Source organism: Lacerta agilis, chromosome 3 (assembly GCF_009819535.1).
Source record: "Lacerta agilis isolate rLacAgi1 chromosome 3, rLacAgi1.pri, whole genome shotgun sequence".
Taxonomy (NCBI): Eukaryota; Metazoa; Chordata; class Lepidosauria; order Squamata; family Lacertidae; genus Lacerta; species Lacerta agilis.
Window position 1 is genome coordinate 21381317 of NC_046314.1, and position 23242 is coordinate 21404558.

The following is a 23242-nucleotide window of genomic DNA, read 5'->3' on the forward strand; positions in this document are numbered from 1 at the left end:
AAGGTGTTCCTCACTGAAATTGGGGAACAGCTTGTTTTATTAGACGTTGAACTCCATCACATCCCAGATTACATAATTAGGAGAACAACTCCCCTTACTCACATTTCCCCATCAGCCTCCAAATCATCTTCCTTTCCCCTACCTGGCCACACCTGTAGCACATGGAAAAGTATTTCCCCTCCTAGGCCTAATGACATTCGAGGATTTCTAAAGATGTCTTGAACCCTCGAAAAATTATGCTTTTTCATGCATGGATTTCCAAACTGGTTGAGTGAACTGCATGTGCAAATGTGTCCTAAGAATAGACTCCACCCTCTTTGGTTCAAAAGCCAAGGCTACACACAAACTTTTTCAGTAAATGCTAAAATCCTGCTGCTCAGCTGCTTCAACACCCCTTCTCACCCTCTCCCTACCAAACAACTGATCTGCATATTTTAGCAGTTTTCAGATAACTTCCTTGCACATGCTTCTTTGTGTTGAAGCCCCCTGTGTTCAATTATTTGCCTGCAGTGGTTATTCAAATATATATCACAGTTTGCAATGTTAGTTGCCCTGTCCTTTGTGCACCTGGGTATATAAATTTATAAAGTGGTACTGTGTTGCCCTATTCATATTTTAAATGTAGTTTATAACTCAGCCATATATTTCAATTCTTTCAATCTGAATCACCTCAAATTACTTTGAAATTTTGCACATTATACATAGAGGGAAAAGAGCGAATTATTCTGTGCCTTGCCTAGAATTTAAATTAATTATACTGAAATGCTGTAATTAAAATAACTTTCTCACGTCCGTAAATGGATATCCTTGACAAAAGGAGAACAATGAAAATGACCAATATCATCTTCCTTTGTCATGCAAAAGAGCCAGATGGGAACCTGCATACTAAGTTGCATCATGCCTAGACATCAAATCAAATGCAACTTTTTCAAAGCTACTTGTAGTGACTATATTATTTGTATTGTGTTTTCTTTTTTAAGTGTATGAATAAAATTATTTATAGGTTATCGGTGATTCTCAAACTTTTTTCCTGTGGATTACACTTTCAGAATAAAAAATTTGCTCGTGCCACACCACATTTTTAATTGATGAGAAATAAATTGGAAAACAAAAGGAAACAATTAGCATGGTGGAGAGTCAGTAACAGAGGAGATGGAAGCAAGTGATGCGCTTCTCAGGGGGCCTATCTGTTACATCCAGTTTCGTATCTGTAAAAGCACCACACCCAGAAAGTGAAAAACAACAACACACCTGTAGTTGTTCACTTTCCATTCAGTCTAACTTCCAGGTGTTTTTAGAGTCTCTCTTGGAAAAGATCCACTTTGGCCTTTTGATAATTGGTCTTCAAACCAAAGGATTGTAGGAGGCATTACACAACTTTCTGTGTTAAAGACATTACTACTGTGACAGCTGCATACAAATGAGCTAAAATATTTTTATCACCTATTTTGAAATGGGGGGGGACATTGAAAACCTGACAGATGTGAAACCATGTTGTTTATTCTAAATTAAAAAGCAGTGTCAGGCCTTTTGTTTGTTTTTCCCATCTCCATAATAGCCTATTTGTACAGGGGAAGCAAAGACTACATTAATATTGTCTGTGTAGGATCTTAGTGTCGCTGCCATGCAGAGTTTGACATTGTGAGCAGGAGGCAAAAAGCTTTCCATAAATATAGGACCAAAACAATTTTCATGCTCCTGCTCTCCCTGGCCTAAATGTTTAACTGGAATCTCCTGATTGCCATCAAACTGATTTATTGACTTTACACAATTTTAATAGCTGTTACTTGAATGTGCAGTACTCTCTGGACTTTCTTAGGTATCGTTCAAGAAGGCATCTAATGACTGTAGAGCTTCTTTAAAAATAAAAAAGCAGTTTAAATATTTCCTACCCTTTCCTTCCAACACTTGGTGTTTATAAACTGCAATCCTAGTCCAGGGGCCAGGGGAGTGGCCCAGGGGCTTGCAAAATTATATGGATCTACAACATCCGAGAGAGAGCTCCAGTGTTAAAGAGGGAGAACCGCTATCAGATTCCCTGCTTCCTGATGCCACAGAAAGGTCTGAGGTTCTGACCAACCAGCGTCAAAACTCTGACATGGTACTGTCAAATACTAAGCAGTTTGGGGGCTTCTTGGGAAGGGTCAGAAAAGGCTTGCACCTAAAAGATCCAGAGTCTTTTCAGTTGCACAACACCCCCTCCCCAAATGGATGATTCACATTGCAGCCTTAGAGTGACTAGAATGGTAATTGGCCAAGATTTTTTAGGTATTCAAACCTCCAATGTGTTCAATGAAGGGAAGTCATTTTCTTGAATGTAGAGTAACTCAGCAAGTAAAACCACTGTCATACACTTAACAGCTGCAAATTTTCCTTTGTGCTGTATTGCATTTTGGCAAAAAAAAAAATCAATCAGCTTTAGGTCAAGTTCTTAATGAAGTAAAAGCTACTACCTCCCCCATTTTAACTAGAATGTTTAAATAGTTTCAAATAGTTAAATTGTCTCCTTACATTGTTATTTTGAGCATGCTCCCGGAAGAGGAAGTAAGCATTTTGTGTGCTAAACATTGAGAAATATAGTAAGACATATTTCAGCTTCTTTTCCATCTCTCACAGTCAAGTCCAACAGGAGGAGAATCTGTCTGTAGAATTAAGTCACGTATACTCATTGTTAATTGACCCGACCCTATTGTTAAGTGGATAAAATGGGAAGGAAGTTGTGACTACAGGGATCACAAGAAATGGGAAAGTGACATTGCAGGGCAGAAGATGATGTTACCCAATTCAATTGATTCTTTATCCCTTTCTTTGAGGAGGAATAATCACATGATTCATCACATTCCTCTGCACAATTGGATGCATTTCCAATTTGAAGCAGATTTATCAGTGGGATTTGATCATAGCTGTCAAGTTTTACCTTTTCTCACAAGGAAGCCTATTTGGCATAATGGAATTTCCCTTAAAATAAGGGAGAACTTGACAGCTATGAATTTGATCAAAAGGAAGAATATGGTGGGTTGAATCTATTTTTAAAAATGGTATTTTGTTTTAGTCCCACAAAGCAGCTCACAAACCAAGGAAGCTTTGGGAGCTCCTTATGGCAACTTGCTTTGACAAGAGCTGGACTCCAATTCAACTCTCCTAGGCTTTTCCCTTTTAAAAAAACTAGAGTTTTGTAACAGCCAACCCTGTAGCTTGAAGATTGAGGGATGGCATTCCTTCTGGCTTCCATGGCCTCTCACCTGATGCTACTGGACTGGCACAGCTGAGGGGAGTTGTAGTCCAAAACATCTGGCACTAGGTTAAAGAAGGTGCTTTAGCTGATAGTAGTTGCAGCAGCATTTTCTGAGCACTGTTCTGTGGAGGGTGCAGGTGTAGTCATCTGCCCTCAGTGCCATCTGTTCATGATCCATCAACATGCTAACTTGCACTGTCCCCCCCCCCCCGAAGATGGTACAAGCTTATTACTGAAAGGTAACCAACCATGTGAATTTGCTTTTTTGAACTCTTGAATTGCTTTGTCTTAAACGTAAGACAAATCACTGTCCTGACTTTAACCATGCATCCTAACTTTTAACACTCCCGTTCCTCTCCTTTTCAGCTCCTTGTGGCTATAATGTAACATCTGAAAATGGTACTGTGTACTCCCCAGGATTTCCAGATGAATATCCAAATTCAAAAGATTGTACCTGGCTTATTACTGTACCCCAAGGTCATGGAATCTATATCAATTTCACCTTACTCCAAACAGAACTAGTGAATGACTACATTGCAGTTTGGTATGTTAACTTTTATTACCGTAAAGACTGATAATTGGATCGATCCGAACTTCGTATCAGTCCAGAATAATTGAGCTGTTGGTGTTCATGTGTATTAGTTAGTTGGTGGGTTGGTTATTTAGTTAGTTTGTATACAGCAGTGTTCCCCAACCTTGGGCCTCCAGCTGTTTTTGGACTACAGCTCCCATCATCCCTAGCTAGCAAGGCCAGTGGTCAGGGATGATGGGAGTTGTAGGCCAAAAACAGCTGGAAGCCCAAGGTTGGGGAACGCTGGTATACAGAGCAGAATTTGTTGACTAGCAAGTTTCTATCCTGCTTGAAAGATCTGTTTTGAAACACAGGCAGGCTGTGAGAAGGTGAGTCTTCTCTCCAACAGGAAAGCCAGCCTGTGAAGCTCTATTTTGATTCTGGAACATTTCCCACATGAAGTCGCTTGAAAAAAAGGATTGCATCATATTTTGTGGTCATCAAAGCAAAGAAAGCACTTGGTTCTATTTCTCTTTCCCACCCTTGTCCATGGAGTCTGAACTGACACTTGGAGGTGGTCACAGCCCAAACATGAGTAAACAAATTAAAATTGACAAGGCAAGAGAAGGATAACTTCTGATCCAGGAATAGGGGTCTAACTTGTTGAATTAGTACCTGCAGATCTGGCCATAGTAACACATGCCCTATTTATATCGCATCAGGACTACTGCAATATGCTCTTCCAAGAGCTATCTTTGAATAAAGGTCAGAAACTTTTATTGGTCCAAATTGAGGCAGCCAAGTTGATAACTGGAGCTGCTTACTGGGAGTATGTGACTCCCTTTTTGAAAATACCGCATTGCCTTCCAGTTCATTTCTGGGCTCAGTTCAAAGTGCTGATGATGAAGCTTTAAAGCTCTTTGTGGTATGGCTTCAGGACATTTGAGGGGGGTGACCTTTTATAAATGAGCCTGTCTCCTTATTAAAACTACCAATGGAGGCTTATCTGCATGTCCCAACAAATTCTGAAATAAAACTGATTGTAACCAAGGAGAGGGCCTTCTCTCCAGGCACTGGAACATCCTTCTAAGGCAAGTGCGCTTGCTATCTCATTAGTGGACTTCCACTTAATTACAGTATATAGACATTGCTTCACAAGAACACTTGAAAGCAGCTTTACTTTTTGATTTATTTTAATCGTTTTAATCTTTGCTGCTCTTAATTTTTGTTTGTGGTTTTGTTTTAATGTTATTGTCTTTAACTATTGATAGCTTCCTTGAAGTATTCGGGGGGGGGGAGGTGGAGTAAAAATATTTTTAGTAATAATAATATGGGTATATTTCCTGAATAGCATTTTGAAACACTGTGGGGCACAATTTGTACCTTACCAGAATAGCACAGGGACTGCTAAAATGCAAATGCTTACGGGGTTACTCTGTTGGGCAGTAATTAGGTTGGTGGACCAACAAATTTCTTTACCGTGCATACTAGCTCTGCCTGCTAATGCCTTTCTTTTTGAGCACGTGTTGGAGAAATATGGAAATGCCAATAATATTGGAGCAAGTAGTAGGTGTCCATTACAATATATTGGATTTGAAAATAATTTTATGGGACATTTTGCATTTTCATACTACTGTTACTGTATACCTGTCCCCAGCTGACTGGATAGGAATGGGCTACAAATTCAAAAATATATTCATGGCATTATTGAATATGCCTAACCAGATATGATCAAAATGCCACATTTCGTTGTGTTAGCAATTTAAATTAACAATGCTTTCAGTTGTGAGGGGAGCCACTGGGACCATTCTCTTCCCAGAGGCAAATGTTTTCCCATCCATCTGCTAACCCAAATGCTGAGTCCTAGAAATGCCACTGCCATTCAGAGATGCCTGCTTGGGGGAAAAAATGTGTTGAATTTTTCAGATCCCTGTTTTTCTCACAGTACATATTTTGAGAAGGATTATATAGCAGATGGGCTAGTCAGTCCTCCTTTGAACTACATACTGCCCCTTTCCTGAGTTTGTATCAAAAAGATTAAAACCACTGGGAAGGTCTAAACAACTTATGTCTTTTGCACTAAAAAGCTGTTGATCTTTTGCTTGATTAAGAATTATTCTTTAAAGTGACATCTTAATATCTGGTCCGCCATAGGCACCTCACTGACCAAAACAGCTTTTTCATTAATAAAGGCATTAGTAAAATTTTGGAAATGGTTTTTCAAGTGGACTAGAGAAGTCCCAGGTGCCTGGGAGCCCAGATGTTTCATAGTATGATTCTGCTGCTTACTAATTTGAAATGTTGCCAGCTTTTGTGTGGCAGCGTAAAGCAATAGTGTTATTAAATGGTGGTGTTAATAGTATCATTAATCCTGCTAGAAGAATGGCAAAAATTGTTATACTTTTGCAAGTAGCAGCAAAACCCTTTTAATTATGGTAGCTGAAATACAGAATCGCATAAAATAATCTGGGAAGAAAATTCAGTTTATACACATATACAAGAATAGTGTAATGCCACATTTTGTTTTCAAATGAATTATTTCTCCTGTTGAAAATGTGGTTTTTATTTCTCTCTCACACTAAGTGTGGCACTGACATTTGTTTCATTAGCTGACATAGAACATATGATGTCAAGGCTGAGGTTTTCGGTGAATAGTAAAGTGATTAAAGAACAGCACCTATATGAAATACCCATATATATTTTCTATATATAACAATAGAATAAAGCACCTCAGGTGACCTCATGGCAAACTATACAGTACTGAACCTTATTTAATACAAATATTACTTACATAGCTTTTCCAGCTTCTCCTAAAAGGTCAAGCTTTTCACATTAGCAGGAATGTATTTAATCGCCTTCCTAGATTTGCATGGAAATGAATTACTGTGCTACAATTGTTAGGATTAACCTGCCTTCTTGAAGATTTAAAGCTACCATCAAGAGAAAACAGAGTTAATTTAAACCTTAATTACAGGCTTTTGCTGACACTTCTCTTTTCTCTTGGTCCCTAGGGATGGGCCAGACCAGAATTCTCCTCAGCTGGGAGTGTTCAGCGGGAATACAGCTCTTGAGACAGCTTATAGCTCAAGCAATCAAGTCCTTCTCAAGTTTCACAGTGACTTCTCCACTGGAGGGTTCTTTGTTCTCAATTTTCATGGTCAGTTCTCCTCTTCTCATCTTACAAATCATGCCTGTGAGATAGAGGCAGCCTGTGGAGCTTTAAAGGGATATTTTCTGCCTACTGATGTTAAAATAAATTAGACTGGTTTAATTGGCATGATATTTTCATTTAATAAAAACCTCTAGAGTAACAGTCTTTATTATCCACAGCCAAATGAGTGTTAAATATTTAATATTGAGTTACTTGGTTTTTTAATATTTTAATGGGAAAAAACTCTGGCCCACTTAACCCTGGCCATGCACTCCTCTCTAAGTCCTAAGGACTTTCTGGTGTTAAGAAAACCCAGTGGTATCCTAATCTCCCATTGAGAATATTTTAGCTGCTTAGAGACATGAGACATGTTTTCACTTGGAACTTTGAAACTGTTTTAGTGTTTAGTTATACAGTTAAAGAGTCAGAGACCCGGAGAGGGAAAAGTTAAATAGCATATGTTTATTAGGATTATTTTGATTCGTTTTCATTTTGTCACACACTTATTCCCTGGAAAAGGGGCAGGGGGCGGCCTTTGATTTTAAAGAAAGTAGTGAGACTTCTAGCTATAAAATACTTAGGCAAAGAAAGGGGAAAGGAAAGGAAGAAGGGAAGTAAGTGTGCATGACATACAGAATTGTTCTTCATTTCACATTGAATGCCTGTGGGAAATGGTGCAGAAACTGTGGCCTCCAATTCCCATCAGCCCGAGCAAGTGTAGCCAGTGGAGAAGGATCATGGGACTTGTAATCCAACAACCTCTGCAGGACTACAGGTTCCCCATCCCTGGCTTAGGGTATGAGCTGCAAACATGCTGATACTGCCCCACTGCTATAGTGAATCAGCTGACCCAGAGACAGCCCAACAGCCTAACTGTGACTAGTTAGAGTTGTTGCAATGGCTCCAGCTCAGTAGCCATAGGCTGTGATAACTTGCTCTCAGCTTGGATCTGTTGCAAGGGCTTCAGTCAGACACAAGCCATGCTAGTGGTTATTGCATGGTATGTTGGATGTGTAGTCAAGCACAGTTCCCAAACGATTTTTTTAAATATTTATTGAGATTTATGTAAAGTGTCATGGACTGGTTGGACGCAAAGGAATGGTGGGAGAACCAAGGGAAGAAGGCTCAGAGCCCAGGGAGTGGTGGTGGAATGGTGATGAGTGGTCAGAGGAAGAAGACTGGGAAGTTCTGGTGTCGGAAGTTGAAGTGGTAACAGGTCTTAGTGAGCTGGGAGAATCTGTGGCAGAGAGAAGTCAAGAAGCTGAAGGAGGCAAGGAGGGAGGTCAAGAGGCTCAGATGAGTCAGGCTGGTGAAGAGTCATGGATATCTCCACCTCCTGTTGTGACAAGCTCCCCTTCCCCCCATCTCCCAGAACCAGGAGAGGCATGAAAAGAGCAGAGAAGAGATTAGCTGCATACCTGTACAGTCTACGATTTCTTAGAAAAAACCCTGGAGATGAAGAGACCTAGACAGTTGTGGGGAGGTGGGAACCTTCAGTCTCAGCAACTTGCTTTCATGTAGGAAGTACCACCAGGAATGAGTTACAGTGCTCATTAGGCCTGGCACTCAGCCAAGTCTGCGGATATCATATTTTCACTAATAAAGAGCTAACTCCAACTTTGTGTGATTACTGACCAGCATGCTCTTTGACACAAAGGCATGCATTTATGGAAGTAGCAGTGCCACTCCATTTAGGAATGTTGATTCATATTCTCAGCAAGCTATGAATAAGAGCTTTCACTTGGCTTCCAAGTCTTCCGCTGTGCCCGTGTTGCACACCTTATTAAACCATAGGTTTGTTCTCAGCTTCCCAGTCATAGTTTGTTTGCAGGGACCAAGCTGAGTGCTGTTTTCCATGTAACACCAAATCAGCCTCAATTTAGTTTCCTCCCTGATGCCGTTAAAGGTTAGCAGGGGAGAGGGAAGGAGGGACTTTGCAAACTTTTAAGCAGCATGCGCCACCGCACTGCTTATTCACGTTAAAGCATAGCTTAAAATAAACAGTTGTTCAATGTGACATGTGAACCAGCTTGAGGACAGTTTCAAACTGCCAGCTTGTAATGAGGCTTTGTTATCAAAGAGATACTAATGCAAATTTGCTTTGATTTTATAGCGTATCAGCTGAAGAAGTGCCAGCCTCCACCAACAGTTCCACAAGCTGAATTGCTTACAGAAGATGACGATTTTGAAATAGGTGATAATTTTTCCTTCTGTTGATATACCTATACGTCAGTTCTTTGTCCAGACTTCTACACAAATGATGTTGGTGGTATTCCTGAATGTGATTTATTTGAATTAGTCTTAGGTGAAATTTATTTATTTGAGTAAATTTATTTGCAGTAGTCGTAGGTTAAATTTCACAAATCTTCTGAAATGTGCATTGCTGTTGCATAAGAGTAAAAGTGCCTGCCATTTGCCCACCGAGTCCAGCCAAATCTCTATGGGAAGCCAGTTTGCCCACCGAGTCATTTGCCCACCGAGTCCAGCCAAATCTCTATGGGAAGCCAGTAAGCCAGACCTGAGCACAACAGCACTCTCCCAACTTGTGTTTCCCAGCAGTTCATATTCAAAGGCTTATTCAGTGAATGCCTCTGAATTCATATATATTCAGTGGTGGTAGAATGTAGGTATCTTGGCTAACAGCCCGTGATAGTCTTGTTCTCCATCCCAGTTAAATATTTTTTGGGGAAAGATTTTGACGCTCCTTGCAGCCAGTCTTTGCCAACCTGGTGCCTTCCATATGCCTTTGACTGCAACCTTCCTCAACCCTAGCACCAAAACAGCCATGATGGCTGGCGCTGATGGGAGTTGTAGTCTTAACATTTACGGAGGGCAGCAGGTTGGAGAAGGCTCCTTTTGAGCAATGCATTAGTTAAGCAGAGTGTAGTAATTCAAAAGCACCAGTGGCTGGCAACTGAAGATACAATTCAATTCAGTTATTCCTAACACATGTACCGTATTTTTTGCTCCATAAGACACACTTTTTTCCTCCTAAAAAGCAAGGGGAAATGTCTGTTGCTTTCTATTACTTGCTGGTGCTTACTGGTCTGTACTGGTTTGTACTGGTGCTTACTGCTTTGTACTGGTTTGTAAGCAGTGCTTTTCCCCCTTTACAAAAGCTGCACAAATCTGAACTGATCCTCAAAAAGCAGGGCTTTTCCCTTTGCAAAAAAAAGCTGCAAAACTTTGAGCTGATTCTCAAAAAAACAAAAACAAAAAAACAACCATGGGTTTTAGAGGAGGAAAACCAGAAAAATGTTTTTTTTTTTCCTGGTTTCCTCCTCTAAAAACGAGGTGCGCCCTATGGTCCAGAGCGTCCTATGGAGCGAAAAATACGGTATTTTGCAAGAGGTCTGAGTTGGGCTGCAGAAAACTCTTACGTTTGCCTGACCTTTGAACAGAAATGAAGGTGGACAGAGAAATCCTGGGACATTTGGGGGAGGGGGAAGAATCTATCTGAAAATGGAGTAGGGGGGCATGATTGCATTACTGTTTTATGATGTGATCAGAGAACATGCCTTTCTTTTCTTCAGTCTTTCTGCTTTTGAAACGAAGCCATAGCTTGGCAACAGAGCACTCAGCAGCATTGTTGCTTCATGCATGGGAAATGAGACTACTAAAGTCCTGGGAATGCTGCTACTCCAGTAAGAATGCAAGGCCAACAAGCTGGAACATTCACAAGGCGCAATTTCCCCAGTGCATGGCAACCACATTTGTCAGGCACTCTGCAGTTAAGCTGTGGCTTCATTATAAAAGGGAAAAAAAGAAGAAGAAAATAAAGGTGGCAGCCCTTGAACAATCTTGTGAAAAAGTAACTAATGCCAAACAACACCCTAAATCACTCCCACACTTTGACAACAAATCTCTTTTTCTTTCTCCCTTTTTTCGGTAGGCATTTGGCCTTGCCAAAGACTCCAGTAATTATTGCTAAAACATTTACATGTGAACGTTTGAGCAGTGCCAGGCTTGGGACTCTTACACAATGTGTGGGTGGGTGAAAGAAAACAAAAGTTCTTGGGGGGGGTGGAGTTAGTGGGAGGAAGAATAGATAGCTGTTAAGAGATCTTTCTTAGAGGTTGTGCAGACACTTTCGTCCAGAGGAAGTATGAAGAACAGAACAAACGTTTTGGCAAACTGTTTCACTAAGGACATGTATTTCAGCAGGAAAAATAGGATTAAAAAGCAAGAGCATACAGTTTAGCTGTCATTCTGGAGTGTTTGGTGATCAGAAATTCTTTTAATCTAATTACTGGCATCCATTTTAATTCCATCACTTAAGCCCCATTGAAATCAGTATGAAAAGATAGTCATGACTGACTTGTCATATCCATTTTTGTGGGAAGTAATTGTGATTCTAAGTTAGTCTGCATCCTACCCTATATGTTTGGAGTCTGCTCTCATTGTTTCATTCAAACACACCTGTAAACATATGGCATAAGTAAAACTGAATTATCATTCATGACTGCAATATTATTTCCCTCACTTCTTCTCCACATAGATAATTGATCAAATTTTCTGTATACAGTATCATCCTTGATATATTTTTTCATATTCTGATTTCCTATACTGTTTTACTATATTCAATTGCCCTTCTATTTTGATGTGTTTTGTGTATTTTCTCCCTCCCTCCCCCTCCACACTTTTTGGTCATAGTAATCAACCCGTGGACCCCTCTTCTCAGGCATCTTACAATATATTTTCATTTGCTTTTATCTGCTGTTTTAGTTAGGCTTTGAACAGCAAGCTTATTTTTTAAACTGCTTTTTATATTGTTGTATTTTTTTTAATTGAACACTGCCTTAAGACTTTGTTGTCAAATGTGGGATAGAAGTACCAAAATGATATAAATGTGCAGTCTAAATTTCTGCATTACAAATTATTTCAGGTGACTTTGCCAAGTACAAGTGCCATCCTGGCTATACATTGGTTGGCCATGACATGATGTTCTGCAAGCTAAAAGCACAACTCCAGTTTGATGGTTCTCCTCCATCTTGTGAAGGTATGTATGCACCAATGGTATTATATATTGGTATTATGATGGTGTTTTCGTTCGCTGTGTTTCATATTTAAATTTGTTTTGAACCAATAAAGTATTAAGAATGAAAAGCCATGACCAAACATTGAAAATTGTTTTCCGCTTTGAATGTGCAGAATACATCCCAGCTGCAACCCAGCATGCATATCATTACAAACCCTGTAATCCAAAACAAATGTTTTACAGAGCGATCTTACCAGACTGTGGGATGGACAAGCCACTTTTTATATGCCTCTGTATGTATGCAACCATAAATTTAATGCAGCGATGCAAAGTTACTTGGTTGCTAGGATTGTGAATTACCTAGAAAAGAGGTTGTGATGCAAGAAATTGGAAGAAACAATTATCATTATCTGTGGGAATGGGTGAATAGTACAAATTTGGCATTGAGCGGGTGTGGGAGGGAACTATGTGAATGAAGTAGGAAAAGCCGAACAAAGGCTGGGAAGCGAGATTTCTCAACATGCCAATTGAAAGGAGAATTGCAGCTCTAATGAGCTTTGGGGACCAAAACCAGGTAAATGGAGCACTGAACAGTGACAGGTTGTGGGATGCGGTGTGTACTGTAGTCTCTCCTTACAAAGATACTGGTAGCATATTGCACTGTAGACCTAAACACCCTTCAGCGACATATGCTGAATACCACACTGAACACCTATGAAGGCTATTAAACCAGACTTTCACTTCTTTGCGTCTTGTGGCCAAATGTTCCTAATTACTCTGGTGTTAATTCTCCAGGCTTCGTTTGATTTTTCTTTATTTTGTTCTTTGGCCTTCCATTCTACACCCTCCACCTCCCATACAAACTTTTCTTTTAAGATGCAGTTTCAGCCATGGTGTTTTCAGATTCTGGCTGCCTGCTGGAAGAACTTAGGTTTGGGGTCAACTCGAAGCGAGGGAGTCCCTGACCTACATCAAGGGGTAACTCCCCCACTGGATTGCACTTGGGGAGTGCTGTAGCTCCTCGCCCCCCACCTGAGCGTCCAGACAGAAGCATCTCCCATGGATCCCTTTAATGGGATTGCCCCAGTTTGGAGGGGCCAGGCAGAGACTACAACCTCCCCCACATCCAAGAGCAATATGCGACCACAATATATAAATATAGGGAGGGAGGGTGAGAGATCCAACAAAAAGTGGCTGCAATGCAAGCCACGGGCCTTTGCTATATACCAGAGCCCATCCCCTGGTGATCTGCCCCCACGGCCGCTCATGATTTGCCAATTGAGCGAGCGGGCAGGATCAATTTCCTAGGCAGCAGGCTCAGCTTGGAAGCTTCCTTTGCTGCCTGGGAAACTGTCCCTGGGGCTTAGCACTATGTGACTTTCACTTCCTGTCCTCCCCCTGCGTGTGTTCTGTGTTGTCCTGAAATCTGTTCTGGAGAGATTGGTAGAACCCCCAAAACAGTATTAGAGTGTGTGCAGGGGGAGGAGAGAGGGATACTGTTCCAATTTGCTTAGTGCTGCAACTGAATACAACTCCTAGTTACAGACTGAACATGTGGTACATTAAAGGAATGGGAGACGGAAAATGTTCTCAGCTCCAATGCATCTACTTGCTTCAGCAGGCTTGGTAGCAGTTCAAACTGCTTTGTGCAGCAAGTTGCTCAGTGAGGAGCCAGGCCAGAGATAGTACATAGATAAAGTCAGGGAGTATTCACTGTGAGTGATGTCCTTCCATTGCTAAGGAGCCTGAAAGGTTCAGTACGCTACAGCTTCTGGCCGTCTATAGGTCAGCACTTCCCTCTGCTGTTAAAATGTCACAGGCAATGAAGTGCCTGGAAACAAACTAAACTTCAAGTAGGAATGTCCTTTGAGCAGAATTATTTGTGCTTTTCCAAAAAATCTGCTCTGGGTGGTTGGTGGACCCCCCAAAAGTAGCACAGGAGACCATTTGGGGGTGGGGGATGGGTGTAGGAGGAAGACAGAATTGGCAAAAATGTCATCTTTCCCCCTTCTGCCAGCAGGCTTCTCCACAAGAACCCCTTCCGTTTGTTAGGATCCAAGCCAGTGTTTGAGACTCAAGGGCAAGAGACCTCCCATCACTTTACAGTGGCAGCCAACCCTCCCCCCTCACTATTTATTACCATTATTTGGAAGTGTAATGATGAGTGATGAAACAGTAATGTTCCTTTCCTAGACATCTGTGTCCCTTTCTTTGATCGTGACATATATCAGTCTTGTGAAACATCTACCTTTACAGTTGAACATCTGAAGTTTCTTTCAAGTAATGAATAGCCAATTAGATATGCCAACCTGCCTGTGTCTAGAGGACAGTTTTTAGGTCAGTCTTCTCTGTATCAGAAATGCTTTGATTATTAAACACACACACATATTGTGCACCAGATTTTTCCAGTTCTTATCTGTTATTCAATAGGCCTGTGATGGCACCATCAATCATTTTCCTTTTCCTTTTATATAATCACTTATTATCCATTACTTCACTGGAAAATGTTCCAAGCACATGCACCTAATCAGGACATTCACTTTAGGCAGACATGGACACTCAGGTAAATCGGGTCCTCCTTCAAAGAGGGCATGTGTTGCGGTGCGACCTGGCAACCAGACCCTGTGTTGTGGATGGATAGCCACAACACCCTATTGGTGGGTCCCTTGATGCTGGGAGCAATCTGACCAATGGGACGCAAGAGAAAGGACATCAAGGGACCTATTTATTGCCCATGCACATGTGCCTGAGCTTGCTCTTGGGGCTAGTGCATTGGAACACCCGCCCACCTCTCCCTATATTTAGGGCTTGCGCTTGACCTTGTCATGCCATCGTGTGTCGCCTGCCATTGGGACAGGGGCACGGCAGGAATTTTCCCCACTTGGCTGATTGGCTGTTGCCACTTGGGTTTCACCTGCCGTGTAGCAAACTTGTAAGGTTGCAGATAGGCTCTGGTTCAGGTGATAGGGGTGGCAGGACGGTCTCATCATCCCTATGCGATGGGTATTCCGGTCAAGGAATCCAGGGACTCAATGGTTTGGTCAACCCTGAGAGGGGTTGTGCCCGTGCCCGAGTCCGGGGGACATCAGGGTGGCAGACAGGTGGTACACCGCCTACTGTTGTCCCTGGTGTTTACCCATGGCTGACCTACGATAGAGCTCTGGGTCAGCGCTGCCTGCAAGGGTGCAGGGAGCTAGTCGAACCATGCAACTACTCACTTGATTGTAATCAATAAAGTTGTGGCCTGAATTCTGTCAAAAACCAAACCAAAGTTTGAGTCATGTCTGAGTTTATTTCTAGGGTCATGTTAAAAGGTCTAAACACGCAAATGATTTTTCTGTGTTGAGGACCTCCTTCTGGTTACCATTATAATATCTGCTTTTATAAACCCAGTAGCCCTGATTCCCTTAATTCCTTCTGAACTGCATCCTGATGGAATTGCTGTGGTCATAACTGAAGCAGTGGTAGATAGTTTCCTTTATAAAGAAGTCTTCCATTCTGCTTTCAACATGTTATAAATTTCAAAAGTGGATTGAATGTCTTTCTTTGTACCAGTTTTAAAAAGGAAAATATGGGGAGTAATTTTTTTCCATTTCTCTCTCCCCCCCCTCTCTCTCTCTGTGTGTGTGTTCATGTACTTCCCTATCCTTCTGTTTTACAGCACAATGCCCAGCAAATGAAGTCCGCACAGATTCATCCGGAGTGATTCTTAGTCCAGGATATCCGGAGAACTACCCAAACTCTCAAACTTGTTCCTGGACTCTTAAAGTTGATCCAAATTATAATATCTCTATCTTTGTAGAAACATTTCAGAGTGAAAAACAGTTTGATGAGTTGGAAATCTTTGATGGTGAGAACAATTCTTATTGACTGAGCTAACAAAATGTATATACAACTTGATTGTAGTAAAGACCTTGTAATAATTCATAACTTAGGTCCAAGGTAATTTAGGAACTGGCTGAACCCTTATATCGCAGCTCATTCGCTGAGATCAGCATTGGTCTTCCCATGCGTTGGCAAGGCTCATCGGATAACAACAAGAAATTGAACCTTTAGCATCATCAGCTGAGTATTGTGAATTGTTCTACCAGTACAGATTCAGCAGGCGCTTTCTGTTTCAGCTTTACTTTTAAAAGATGAGGTTGCTCAGGGTCTCTTCCCCACCCCCACTTTGCCTATAATAATAATTATAATAATAAAAGATCAAAACCTTGCCACACTTCAGGCAGCAGCTTGAGACCCTTCAGCATTCCAGCAGTATCCATGGGACAATCTGTCCCAGGAACACTGCTGCGTTGCTGCAGATGGCCAAGTTACTGCTTGAAGTGGTGACATTTTTTATTCTTTTTTTAAAGAGGAAATAAGAAAGATCCACACACCCATTTCATCTTTAAGAAGATGGCCATCAAGCCCAAAACAAATTCTTATAATGTGCCCCTCTGTCCCCAAAGATGAATCCAATCTTCAGAGGGCACCTCACCTCCCCACCCATGTTTTCTGTTACATGAATGAAAACACACACTGTCAGACTAAAATATTAATGCATACAGATTGAATGGTTTTTCAGAATTTGTGGAAGTTCTCCATAAAAAGTGGAAGTATTCCATAAAAAGATTTCTCAAAGATATTCTTTGTCGTCGTCATCATGATGTCTTTTTTTCCTGCAGGTTCTTCTGGACAAAGCCCTTTGTTGGTTGCGTTGAGCGGAAATCACACTGGGCAGCTTAACTACACAAGCAAATCCAATCAGTTGTATCTGCGTTGGTCAACTGACCATGCAACGAGTAAGAAAGGATTCAAGATACGTTATTCAGGTTAGTAGTCATAACCTCGGAGGCCATAATGTTGGAGGAGTGGCCAACTTTCAATATAGTTTTCAAACTGGAAAAGTTTCCCACCCTTGCATACGTGGGTGATTATTTAGTAGTAGCAACTATATGAGGCAGCATAGAACTTTGCTTTGTATTGGATTCTGCTGAATGCTTCCAGCACCTTCAATAAGAAACTGTGATGGAAATACTCTCACTGACCTGGGATCTTTTTATAACAGGCAGTATATAAATTGAAATAATAATAATATTTTGCTACAAAGAAGACAAAATCCCTGCATTGTTAAGACTAGTCATGCATGTGGGTAAAATTCCTTCTGAGTCCTGTCAACTGATAGCTAGCATTTGTCAGTCAGAAAGTAGCAAACACTAAAACTAGGGTGGGAAAATTCTCCAATAGTGTGGTTTAGTAATTTTATATTCAAGACATTTTTATTCTGTCCTTCCTCCAAGAAACTAAGGAAAGCATACTTCTACAGCCATCCACCTTGCTGCTCATTTGAACCTCACAATCACAAGTGGCCCAATCAGAGTTGCCTGGCTGTGGAGATTTGAACCAAGGTCTTCCCAACTGCAGTCTAGCACTCCAAGCTAAATGCTATGCTGAAGCAGCTTGCTGGCATGCTCTTCCTTACACTGATTGGATTATGATGAATCGGGGGCTCGTGTATTTCTATAGATTGTGCTGTCTTCACTCTACATGGAAACTTAACTACAGGGTGTATACATTTACAGGTAGGTGGCCGTGTTGGTCTGCCATAGTCAAAACCAAAATAAAATAAAAAATTCCTTCCAGTAGCACCTTAGAGAACAACTAAGTTAGTTCTTGGTATGAGCTTTCGTATCTGAAGAAGTGTGCATGCACACGAAAGCTCATACCAAGAACTAACTTAGTTGGTCTCTAAGGTGCTACTGGAAGGAATTTTTTATTTTATTTTGGTTTTGACTATGGCATACCAACACAGCTACCAACCTGTAACTGGAACTATGGAAGGCACCACATTGAGCTGCATGGAAGGTATCTGAAGAAGTGTGCATGCACACGAAAGCTCATGCCAAGAACTAACTTAGTTTGTCTCTAAGGTGCTACTGGTAGGGTGTATACATGTTTTACACAAACCAGCTATTTTTTTTTTTTTAAAAAAAAATACTTTTTGGGGTTCATTTCCACAGTAAACCAGAATGACCCAGAAGAACAATACAGTGGTACCTCTGGTTACATACTTAATTCATTCCGGAGGTCCGTTCTTAAACTGAAACTGTTCTTAACCTGAAACCCCACTTTAGCTAATGGGACCTCCCACTGCCGCTGCACCGCCAGAGCACGATTTCTGTTCTTATCCTGGAGCAAAGTTCTTAACCTAAAACATTATTTCTGGGTTAGCGGAGTATGTAACCTGAAGTGTATGTAACCTGAAGCGTATGTAACACAAGGTACCACTTTATTGCATTGTTGAATAAATATCCCCTTTCTCTCTTTGGCAGAAGAGAAAGAATAGCATATACTTCTGTGAATTTGCAGAGGAAATGTTATTGGCCGGTATTAACTTTTAGGGTACAAATACATTTTGACTTTGTAAGTGGGGAAGCCACCTTTGGAGAACAGTTCACAGTAAACCACCTCCTTTTATTTTTTCCGCTGGCAGCACGTCTTGAAAGGCTGCATAGTTCTCCCCATGTCTGTTAAGTTTCACATCTGATGTAGGAGAGACAGCCAGCATGAGAAAGGAATAACAGTGAGCAGCAGAGTAAGCAATTGGGCCTGCATCTTAATAAGGGAAAGCAGCAGCATGAAAAATGGGAAAAGAAACCAGGGGCTCAGAAAGGCTATTGATGCTATGGCAGCTGTGACTGAGCCAGCAGGCAGCCTCACAACTATCAGCCTATTGTAATGATTTACTGCCTCCCTGCTTCCCTCCTTGTTCCTCCAACCATGACTTTGCACAAGGTTTGGCAAGTAGCAGATGTCCGGAAGATTTTGCAGAGTTTGGTGAGTTTTGATTCTGTGGTGCCTTCCAAAATGGGAGATATTGCAGAACGGTAATCCTTCTCATTTTTTGCCACCACAAAATACCCACAGAGATGCAAGCAAGTCTACTGGGCTACACAGTGTGGGCTACACAGTGGTCTAAGAAAATGAAATATGTTTCTGTCCTTGGCCTTTCCGATCTTCCGCTGACCAGTACAGTCCTGTTTGGGAAACTGTCTTACTGAAACTGGCTGATCACTGGCCATCAAGCTCATTATTTTGTCTATACCAGCCTTCTCCAACCTGGTGCCCTCATGAAGTTGTTAGATGCCAGCTTCCATCAGCAATAGCCAGCATGGGATAAGGGGAGTTGTTGTCCAATATATCTAGAGTACACCATATTGGGAAAGCTCGGTGTCTACCATGATTTGGAGCAGCTCTCCAGGGTTTAAGACTGAGGTATTTCCCAGCCCTAGGCTATTCTGTGATTAAACCTGAGACTTTTTCTTCCATGACTGAGCTATAGCCTTTCCGAATGAGTTCTATCAGGGCTGCTTGTGTCCTGTATTTCAGTGTATTTATTTATTTCCTTAAAATTTATACTGTATACCACTTGATTGTAAAAAAACAAAAACCTTTAAGCGGTTTACAAAAGATTAAAAAAAACCTCTACTTTAAAACATACAAAGGTTAAAATATGCAAACAAGGTTTAAAATACCAGTACCTCAGATTTTTAAACATCTAGGTAGCCTTGTCTAAGCAGAAATGCTTTTAGCAGATTCCAAAAGGGCACAGTGACGGTGCCTGCCTCAACTCAGTATCTCTATTCCATTGAAATTGCAAAATTTAATACATTCTCTTTCAAGTTTCTGATTTATATGAATGAGAAGATAAGCATGAAAATATGTAGGTAATATCTGGTATAAAATCATTGCAAGCCAGAAAGGGAGAAGGACTTTCCATCCATGATTAGGGTTGGGGGGTTACCTGTTACCAAGAGTGGAAATTAAATGATCTCCATAGCACTTGGCTGAAGCACAATAAATCTTGAAGATTCCTCACCCCCACCCCACCCCACCCCACCAAAATACAATTGACATGATTTAGGGAGCAATCCTAATTCCCATCTGAGAACAGTGGAGTCACTGCCATATCCCAACCCCAAGTGGTCATGTCGGCTAGAGTGAAACTTAAGTTTGCATGTATGGGACTAAGGGTGGGTTGTGAGACCCAGATCATGCCCATTGCCAGTAGCTGGAGCGGCATAGGTGCCCACCAGTCCTTTGCTGGCCCAGCTCCCTTCCTTACCCCCTCATTACCCAAGAAACAACCGCTGGCATTAGCAAAAGCGCAGAGGCGGCCTCCCACTATTGGAGCCCGGGGGAACCAATGCTGAGCCTGGCAGAGGGATACCTTGGCTACCCACAAACCTAGCCCAGAATGGTGAATCAAGGGTTTGAAATGCTTCATTTTTTTAGGCTATTGTAAGGTTCTCAGTTAGTTGCTCATGAGTAAGCAGCCAGGACTCCGCTGTTTCCTTTAAAGATTTTATTGTGCAAACTCTGTACAGTGCAGAGCTAAAAAGTTCATGTCTGTATCAAGCGGTGTCAGAATCCGGGAATGGCCCCTTCCGGTTCTGACCCCAACAAAAGAGTTTCGGTATACGAAAACCCTGCCTTCCATCTTTTCTCTTCACCCCATGACGTCTTTGGGGCGACGGAAATTGCGTTCCCCCTGTATCGCCCTCGGGACTGTGGGAGTGCTGGGTCTCTCTTGCATCCCCAGAGCCTCTACTCCCTTTCCCCTGTGAACTCTCTCCCTCCCCACTGGACGTCTCGCCGCTCCTTTCGCTACCAGAGGAGGAGCTGCTGGCAAGGTGGGACTGGCGCTCTCTGTAGCATCTGGAGAGCCCTTCCACCACCTTGCGCTGCATTGGGGACAGTTCCCTGACATCCATAGAGTCTGGTTTTTATTTTAATTTTCCTAGGTGCAGAGTATATGCACAGTATTGTATCCATGCATGAATGCTTTTAGGACAAGAAAGTCCATCTTGCATATGTATACTACATCCCACTGGATTCAGTGGAGCTTACTTCCAAGTAAGCACACTCGGCAGCATATTCCTAACAAATGTTCATGTGCAGAATGGCGGGGCCTTGAAAAGTTTAAGGAAAATGCCAGTCTAAATGACACAGTCTTGTCTGAAAGTTTTGCTGTGCTATTGTTAATGTGTGGCACTAGAGGCCGAGGAGATAAACACGAGAGGGTTTTGTTTTGTTTTTTAGTTTTCCCTCAGGCTGTTTACTGTGTTGCTGTGACAGCCCTCCTGCATAGGCAATGTCACTGTATTATGCAGGCAGTTACTGACTGTTGTTTAGAAGGGCCCCTTTTTTTTTACTATAGAAGGAGGGAGGAGGGAACTGAAATGACAGAAGGCTATTTGAAGTCATGCAAAAACTGTAAGATGGAGGGTGGGAATGAAACTATTGTTGATATCAGACCCTGTTGCTGGGACATTCCCTAATTCAGAATAGTGAGAAAATGTTCCTATTTTCTCAGAGTGAGTTTTGTGACCATGGTTACATTAGAAGACAATCCTACTCACAACAGAAGCGAGGGAAACTTAGGCCTGAGGGCCGAATTCAGCCCTCCATTACGATTTCTCTGGTCCTTAATAGAGGCCAATTTAGGGAGGCACAAGTGGTGCAGCTGTATTGGGCACTGAGCCAAGGAGGGTGTCTTCTCAAAGCCCAGTAAGCTCTTGCCCAGCTTTGGGAAGGTATGTGAGGGCTCTTACAGGGTCCTGGGGTCTTCTCGCCTCCTTGCATGTTGAGGTCCCCAACCACCCTCCAGTAAATAACTCACACCAGAAACATTAATTTTGGTTTGGTTTTTGGGATAAATTTTGGCCACAACTTTATTAAAATACAAGATATGTGAGTGGTTGCGTAGGCATTGGTTTAGACTATCTGACCCACTGGGGACAGAACTGACGACCGTCAGTAAGGGAAAGCATATTGGGGAGAGAATAGGAGCTGGGGGGTCAGACACTACAACTCTCCCCAAATGCTCCCAGGGGCTCTTGCGGACAAAAGCATTGCGAGCCCCTGGATTCCTTTAACGGAATTCCCACACAGCAGCAGCAGCATTGGAGGGGCAGACACAGCCAATCATTACCCCTCCAGCAACGAACACGAAACCAATGCCTAACCGCCAACCTTACAAGTTGTGACTAATTGCTACAGAGTAGGCGAAAACCAGAAGGCACCAGCCAATCAGCCAACTGGAAAAATTCCTACCAGGCCCCTGCACCAACGGCAGACGACCCCATGACAGGCATAGCAAGGTCAACACAGAGGCCTAAAACAAGGGAGGGGAGGGCGGGCGATCCGTTGCAAGCAGCAAAGAGAAATAATACAGGGCGTGCCAAGGATTTTAATCCAGTAACTGTCCATCAACCAAAATTGCAACGTTAATTTCTCCCCAACAACAAGTAATGCCCCAATCAAAACAGCGACTAACTCAGAACCAACCCACACTGGAAGGGTGGATTTTCTGGTCCCCACCACAACCCGTGCTCTCTAGGATGGAGAACACGCATTCTCAAAGCTGTGCTCCCAGGCAAGCACTTAACTGGGCTTTGGGAATGAGGTAAGGGGGGCTACAGGGCCCTGCCAGAGAATCATGCCTCCTTCTCAAAGCCCAGCTGAAGCTGGCGCCACAATTTCAAAGTCTGCTATTTTTCCCCACCCCCATCAGAACTATTGGTTTTATGCATAAGTAAGTTATGCAAATATAATCAATTAACTAAAACTGAAATGTTTACTTGATTGATTAAGATGTGTTTAACGTTTTGGTCTACTCTAGATAAGAGGAAATTTGTGCAAACAAGCATGTTTCTTCATGTCTACGTGTACAGTGGTACCTCGGTTTAAGTACTTAATTCGTTCCGGAGGTTCGTTCTTAACCTGAAGCGTACTTAACCTGAAGCACCACTTTAGCTAATGGGACCCCCTGCTGCCTCTGCGCCGCCAGAGCACGATTTCTGTTCTTAAGCAGAGTTCTTAACCTGAAGCGTACTTAACCTGAAGCGTACTTAACCCGAGGTACCACTGTACTGGCTTAACAACTGAATATGCAAATGCGTGCAGCCCCCTTCTTTTGTGGCACTGCAGTTCTCCATACAGCACCCTGTTCTCCATACAGCACTCGTGATCACTGTATGTCCATCAGGAAGAGCCCCTGGAATCTGTTTTGGGATCTGGAAAACAAACACAGCATAGACTCACCTGCATCTCCCCAGTCATCTAATTGGCACCATTGTGTTGTATGACTTGTATCCAGTTCTGCAGCTCAGGCAAGGGAGCTTGAGCAAGGAGAATTCCCCATTCTGGCCTCCCAAATGCATGCTCTGTGCCACCGCCCTCCCAAAAGCCTTTCCTGAGAGGCTTCTCCCTTGTGTGAGCAAACCCCAAACATCTGATTACACATAGCCCAGGATACTTGATGGGGGTTTGTAGTGGCAAAAAGTCCTTATGCAGCAGCCCATTAGCTCACCTTCATACAAT

The 23242-nt window shown here is 42.2% G+C and overlaps 1 protein-coding gene across 1 annotated transcript in view; it reads left to right on the forward strand.

Annotated features, from left to right (window-relative positions):
- CSMD1 (CUB and Sushi multiple domains 1) overlaps window positions 1-23242 on the forward strand; it is a 930570-nt gene that overhangs the window by 841625 nt on the left and 65703 nt on the right. The window contains exons 43-48 of the mRNA XM_033142996.1: window positions 3602-3779; window positions 6758-6903; window positions 9011-9091; window positions 11783-11896; window positions 15537-15725; window positions 16543-16689. Coding sequence (XP_032998887.1) covers window positions 3602-3779; window positions 6758-6903; window positions 9011-9091; window positions 11783-11896; window positions 15537-15725; window positions 16543-16689 — 855 coding nt within the window. The remainder of the gene's footprint in view (window positions 1-3601; window positions 3780-6757; window positions 6904-9010; window positions 9092-11782; window positions 11897-15536; window positions 15726-16542; window positions 16690-23242) is intronic.